At 36.9% G+C, this 6922-nt stretch overlaps 1 protein-coding gene across 1 annotated transcript; it reads right to left on the bottom strand.

Moving 5' to 3' along the window:
* Positions 1-12: 12 nt before the first annotated feature.
* On the bottom strand, positions 13-5009 carry LOC135648735 (probable ubiquitin-conjugating enzyme E2 16). The gene is made up of 6 exons (XM_065166653.1): positions 4858-5009; positions 4626-4729; positions 4431-4533; positions 4281-4344; positions 471-559; positions 13-369 (listed from the first exon to the last, which is right to left on the bottom strand). The coding sequence occupies exons 1-6, from the start codon at positions 4885-4887 to the stop codon at positions 274-276; spliced, it is 486 nt and encodes a 161-aa protein (XP_065022725.1). The 5' UTR covers positions 4888-5009; the 3' UTR covers positions 13-273.
* Between the last annotated feature and the right edge of the window lie 1913 nt (positions 5010-6922).

The following is a 6922-nucleotide window of genomic DNA, read 5'->3' on the forward strand; positions in this document are numbered from 1 at the left end:
CAGAAATAGAGATTAAATCCCAGTTCAGTAATGCTTGGTCTAATAAGTTAGCAAGTACTTGTCAAATAGTAGTTCTATATAGACTTATTAGTGCTAATGATATATCAAGATTCATACTACTACTTTTCTTTACAAGTACCCACAGCGCATTAACTGGCACAGTCGCAAACCCTTGATTAGGATCACCTGATACTCCTGCATTGAAGGCAATGGAGTATGATGGATCCTTCACAAGGGCGTCAGCTATGCAATTGGAGAAGCATTGCCAGTTAATCACACTTTGTCGTCGTGGAACCACCATCTGGTCTCCTTTGGCGACCTACCGTTCCTACAGTTCTTCACATATCGATCGTTGTCAGCGGGACGTTGCTGCAACCATGGAAACGTGTTTCAGTCACAGTCAGTCATACAACTATAATAATGGGATAGGTAGGTGACAAGTGATACGCAGGGATGTATCGGTGAGCTACCTTTGCAGTTGAGCTTGATAACATGGACAAAATGCTGATGCAAACAGAACTCACAGTCATTGCTGGTGACCAAGAATCATAGAGTATATCTGCCAGCCAATAATGGAATTATTAGAGGGAAATTCTCAACACAGTAAATATTGAAAATTAGGATGCTATTTCTGGGAGATACATACAGATCTATGCTGTGCTATTTATATTATTATTTGAATTTCCCAGCAGAAATGTGTAACACTGAGCAAGCTGTTCAAGAATTAAGCTGGTCGAAGACTTGGATGTCCATGCTTTTGTATAAAACAGGCATAATTATAATGTCGGTTAAACGCCTGATTCTTCTTCTCTTTTTTTTCCAAGCAAGGAATGCATTATGCAACACTATTCAATTCATTTTCTCAGTAGTGTGCACATTCAGTGTGCTCATTGGCAACTATTACGCTGATCTTTAAACTCTAAATTGTCCTGACAAACTCCTTCTAGGAGTAACCTCCTAAGCCATGATTTTACTGGTACACATCTTATAGGCTTCAAATAGTTTAAAAGAAACAGTGCAACATCTGGCCTCTTGTTTGAACTCAGACAAGTGTGGTATAGAAATTTGGACATCATTCAGGACAATGTTACCAACGTGCTTCAGTTCATCTTTCTGCACAAAATTAAAGCTCCTCATCATAATTTTACTATTATTTCTTGCTGTTTTTTCAATTTCGTAAAGAACATGCCAAAGCAGCCTTGCCCATTAACTTCATGAATTCCTAATATCACTTCTTAACAGAGGGCACGATTTCTGTCTTGGTAACTTTGACCTCGAACCCATGACATTAACAAAAAGCACTAGTTAATCAGTTAGTTGCACAATCTAAACTTAATTCCAGTAAACTAACTTACTATCCTAAACTTCCAACTTACAAGAATATCAATAACAGCAAAATCATTATGACAATGAGATACAGAGCAAAGGGATAAACTAGAAGTATGACCAGAAGTACAATATTATAGGGTTCTAAAGCGACTTCAAATCAACAAACTTTAGTGCATAATAAATAAAGATTGCACATGAATGAGAAATCCACATATCAGAAAGAGACAATCAGATGCTCAGCAACTTGTTGTGGAGAGCGATTGACAGTGATATTTCTAACTAATAGAAATAATACACGATCATGATGAACAAGCATTTACCCATCAAGGATCCATTTAAAGAAGTGCTTATCAACATTTACAAACACTGTATATTTCTTTTTTCTCTTTTTCAAAGCACATAGAAGTCCAAGGTGCCTTTTCTAGAGAGCTACATCCAGTCTTCAGATTTCAGCACATCTAGTTCGGCCGAGCCTCCTACTTCCTCCTTATTAATCATGTCTAATAATTATAAATGCTTATAGCATGCTGCAGCCATTAATATGTTGTAATCACCATACACCAAGTTTTTTTATTGTATTATTCCTGTTGCACAGTTCTGAACTTTTTATTATCTTCCAATAATATTCCAGATTTCTTTACCCTTAGGTGGTTGCACCTATTTAAAAAATTTTATGAGCCCACTATGATAATCCCATTTCACCTTTTCGCTGGCAAGCAGTTAAATGCTCCTAGATCATCTCATTAAATCAATTGTTCCACGTGGTGTTGCTCATGCAAAAATGCATGTATGGAATGACGTGCTATTGAAATTTTCACTTTTGTGATGAATTTTCACATCCATATATATCTTCTTGCTTCTTTTCTCCACCATGGACTTATATGCTACAAAAACCTTAGTGATTTTGGGAGAATGTGTGAATTATTGCAAATGTGGTGGGCTATAGCGTGGCATTAATAATGAAATGCAGAACTTCGCATGCCTCTGGCCTAGGACACCTGGTTAACTCAAGCAGTCACTATCCATTTTATAGGTTGTATGCATCATTAATAATAAACTCTATCATAGTTGGAGCAATTTAAAAAAGACCAGTATCTATGCGCCAGCAGCAATACAAATTACAGTTTAACAACAACTTCTGCTCCAAATAGCAAAACCCACTCCCTACATTACAATGTATACCAGTTCCCAAATAGTTTTTGCTTAAGAGAAGATTTGTTTCAAAACAGTTTAAAATTTTTTTCATCAAATACCAACAAAACATCAAAACCCGCTCCCTACTTACTCCTGAAGGCATGTACATGTGGTTTTTCTTGAAAAATTCATTATTTTTCAGTACTTACTCCTTACCTGGAGTGTACACCACACGTGATTCATTGATTCTGCAATACCACTATTCATGAGTTCCCTATTTTCCTATATGCCCATCTCCTGTTATGTATTAATGTTTTTACCACTATTCATGATTTTTAGTCCATTTCTCGCTTGCGAAACCAAACCAGCAATCTGATCCCACCAAAATCATCAGATAATAATCCTTTAATCTAGTGCAAATCTGAAACTCATTCTGTCTCATCAAACCTCATAATAGGAAAAATGAAAGCAAGAAAAGTGAAAAACAACTATTATATTGCATTGCGAAGATATATTGAAAAACTAGAACTTAAGTTAGTCACACTAACATTGATTTTCCAATTTTGGAGGCTCGATACAATGGTACAACTCCCTCAAAGAGTTGATGATGCTTAATAGACAACATATGAAGTTCAAACTCGTCATGCTTTACAAGAATAAGATGGTCAGCCTGGTCTAATTTAATTATCAGGATAGTTCCTATCAAGGATTGTTGTACCACCCAAAATGGTACGAAATGGGTGGTACGTACCAGTTCGGGCATGAACTAATACGCGGACAATCCCTGTTTCGGGCAGCCTGATCCAACTCAGAAAAAAATTTGAAAAAAACCAAAAATAGTGGTGGGGCCCATCCAACTCAGCATTAAAAGAGAAAAACCTAAAACACAAACTAGGGCTCACAAATGGGAGCCCTCTTCTCACATTCAAAGTTGTTGCCGCTGCTGCCACATTCCTTCTTCACAGGTACACTCCCACTTCTTCTCCTCCTGGTCTTCTTCCTTCTCCTCCACCATCGTTTCTTCTTCTTCCTTCTTCTCCCTCCTCTTCCTCCTTCGTTCTTCCTCATCTTCCTCCACCTGCCCTTCCTCTTCTCCTTTTTCTTTCTCTCCAAAGCGTTGATACATACTAGTGTACCGACACACAATATACCAATATTAACCGGTACACCGGTCTGACCAGATCACCGAAACAAGTTTGGTATCCGAAACGGCGATCCTACTTCGTATTATTCTCTATGTTAAAAATGTGCATCATGATATGCATCATAAATAAATTGCAAGTCCTTGAAACTTCCTAAGTCTATATAAGATTCCTCACAAATTAAATATCTATGTGGAAACCAAAATGAGCTTCAGCAAAGAAACCAGACAAAATATGCAGTTGCTTTTATTGGATACACACCAGTTAGCATTGTTCTTTAGTTATCAGAACCTTTTTTCCTAGAAGCGGACAAAAAGATGAAAAAATTGCATCCTAGAAGCGGACATGGTTTTACTCAATAGAGGCATGCAATAGAGTGAATATGTAATACTGACAGAATTAACTATATGAAATCAGAATCCTGTAACTGAGCAAAGTAATTAACAAAAAGATGCACGCATCATTCATTAAAAAACCCATTATAAAGATCCATACTTCCAACAATCAAATCAGCTTCCAACAGAATAAAAGTTCAAACTGTCCATTGAAGAAAGGAACCACCATGAGAACATAATATACAGTTATACTTCGTTACACTACATTTGCAAGAATAATAACAACAAAATTTTCGATCAAACCATGATCCACCTTAACATCAAGTGCAATAAGAATTACCTAAACAGATATGCCCGTTGCTATAGATGTGCGGATGAAGAGGCGCGGGATGAAGAAATATGACCTGATCAAAACCCATAAACAAAAACTTAATCGCAAGAAACCCTAAAAGACGAAACCTTCATCGACAAAATCCAAAGAACTCATCACCTGCGGGGCTTCCATGGGATAATGCTCCGGAAAATCGACCTGAAGCTGGTACGTCTCGTTCGCGTACAACGTCCCCGGCGCGCCAATCGCTTCGATGACCCATCTTTAAGCCAAAAGAACAGGAAATCAGGCAAAAATTAGGTTCCAACGAACCAACAATCGGACAAAAAGGGAGGGCAAGGCTCAAGACTCAACCTTTGGATGTTATCGGTGACCTTGTGTTTGAATCCGGCGGGGGGGTTGACCTGCCATTCCACCAGCTCCTTCTGGAGCCTGTTGCACGCGATCTTGCTCAGAGACTGCGAGAGGATCACCAAATTAGGTAAACTTTGGAACAGGAAGAAGGGGAGATCCGGAAGACAGGAGGAGGAGCAGAGATCGGAAGAGAATTAGGAGGAGGAGGTCGACGACCACGACCGCGACAAACCTTGCGAGAAGGAGCGGAGGAGCTGGTCATGCTTCGGTGGCAGCGGCGGCGGAGGGGGTGAGGAGAGAGAGAGAGAGGAGAGGAAAAAAAGGCCGTCTTTTTTTGTTTGTATTTTAATTAGTGAGGATCTTTTTCATGAGTGTATTTGAGTATTGGCGACATTATGTATTCCTCAAAATAATTAATCTTTTCATTTGTCCATTTAAATTTAAGTTAGCATGCTTATCATTGCAAAATCTTATATGTATCATTATGGTTGATTACTATCTTAATTATCATTTATCTTTTAGTTAAAACTTTATATGATATTAATGATACTTATTATTATTATTATTAAAAACCATACCCTAGTTTTTAGTTTTTAGTTTCTTATTTGATAATTTTTCTTGTAATGCCCTAAATGCTTCTCATCGTCCTGTCATTCTTTCGTCCAATCATAACTTTGTCTCCTCGACATCATTCATAGTATTCGTAGCTTTACCCCCAACTTTTTCCTTACTTAAACCCTTCTTCATAGACTCATGCTTCATTTCATTCATCTTCTCTCAACCCTTTTTCAATGTCTCTATCCCTTTCATCGTCCCTCAAGAAATGATGAGGTCTCATGATAGGATAGAGCCAAAGGGGTAAAGGTTTATTTGAAAAAGCGAAGAGGGCAATTGATAAAAAAGAAGCATAGGTTCTAGGCGTTAAGGGAAGAGGTGACTAGAGGGCTATAACCTGTGAGATATGTTATAGACAAAACCTATAAACAAGATTTTGATGTAATGCTCATATATATCCACATATTCTAGTTGGCTTTTGTTGTCGATTTGACCTTGTCGATGCAGGTTATATATAATCATCACGCAGAGACAAAACTACTAAAAATAGATTATACAGGTAATTATTTTAGAGGCTTTCTAACTTCACATAATGGTACGGAGTGTCAACCATCATAATATCCTAGAGATATCTAGGTGACACATGACTGGATGAGCTTTTGGGGTAGTATATATAGTTGTTTCGTTGTCTTGTTCCACAATAATATTATATAAAGATTTTTAATTATGACAGATCATATTAGACCCTTTATCACAACTTGTATTGTATATCAAGTGTTTGCTGAAATGACTATTTATTTCCGTGTTAAACACTTTTTCTAACATATCTTTTCTTTTACAAATCCTTAAGGGATCGTAAGATATTTCAAGGAGACTGACCCTTTGCAAACATACATGCAAGGGTATCGAGCAAAACTAGTCAAGTCCATCACAAAAAGGTTAGAGAGCACATAGCAAGTTCTATCAACAATGGTGGGGCTCTTCATGCCATAGTGATGGAGGCATGACTACTAGCTCGATGGAGAGTTGATAGTATCCAAATCCAATAACCTAGCTTTAGCTTTATTGATGAATGGGATAGATTAGGTGAAAGGAGAGGATGCCCAAAGGGAGTATGTGAAGAACCAGCTCTCGTGAACACTACTCTACCCCATCATTATTGCATCATATCGACAATATGATCTTAACGGTTACTCGAGATCATGGGGTAGGATTGTGGCTATGCATAGAGGAGCCTCACGATGAGGTGGAGGCGACCAAATGATATTAGAGGAAAAAAGACATCAAGTAGAAAATTTTAAAAATGAGGCTACCAAATTCTATCCGACCTATTTTTTTTTTTTTGGAGAACTTAACCATTATAAAATATTAAAAATATTTTTAAATAATATACATAAATCGAGTCAATTAATTATTAGTTTAGAGGACCGACCTCAATTCAAACCTATAAATCATCTATTTTTAGTTACATGTTATTAAGAAAATATTATTCGAATCATTCTTAATTTAAAATTTTTAATATTCTATTAATTTTAAACTTCAGCCATTATTATTTGGGGAATATATTAATTTAGTTCTAATTTTTCGACAAAGATGGATGACAAAAAATCTGACCTTATTTAAAATATAAATAGTATAATAATAAACAAGTGAAGTCAGCCAAGTCCTAAGAAAAAAGAAAGAAAAGAAAGTTGCCAATCTATACATTACAACAATCACGGTTGGGTATGAAGTTGATAGGA

The sequence above is a fragment of the Musa acuminata genome, chromosome BXJ3-9, assembly GCF_036884655.1.
Source record: "Musa acuminata AAA Group cultivar baxijiao chromosome BXJ3-9, Cavendish_Baxijiao_AAA, whole genome shotgun sequence".
Lineage (NCBI taxonomy): Eukaryota > Viridiplantae > Streptophyta > Magnoliopsida > Zingiberales > Musaceae > Musa > Musa acuminata.

What these genes read in the sequence shown, in the direction of transcription:
- LOC135648735 (XM_065166653.1), bottom strand. Translation starts at nt 4,887, where the DNA reads ATGACCAGCTCCTCCGCTCCTTCTCGCAAG. An exon ending in CCTCCGCTCCTTCTCGCAAG is followed by an intron (nt 4,730 to 4,857) that starts GTTTGTCGCGGT and finishes ATCCTCTCGCAG; the next exon opens with TCTCTGAGCAAGATCGCGTG. An exon ending in GTCACCGATAACATCCAAAG is followed by an intron (nt 4,534 to 4,625) that starts GTTGAGTCTTGA and finishes TTTGGCTTAAAG; the next exon opens with ATGGGTCATCGAAGCGATTG.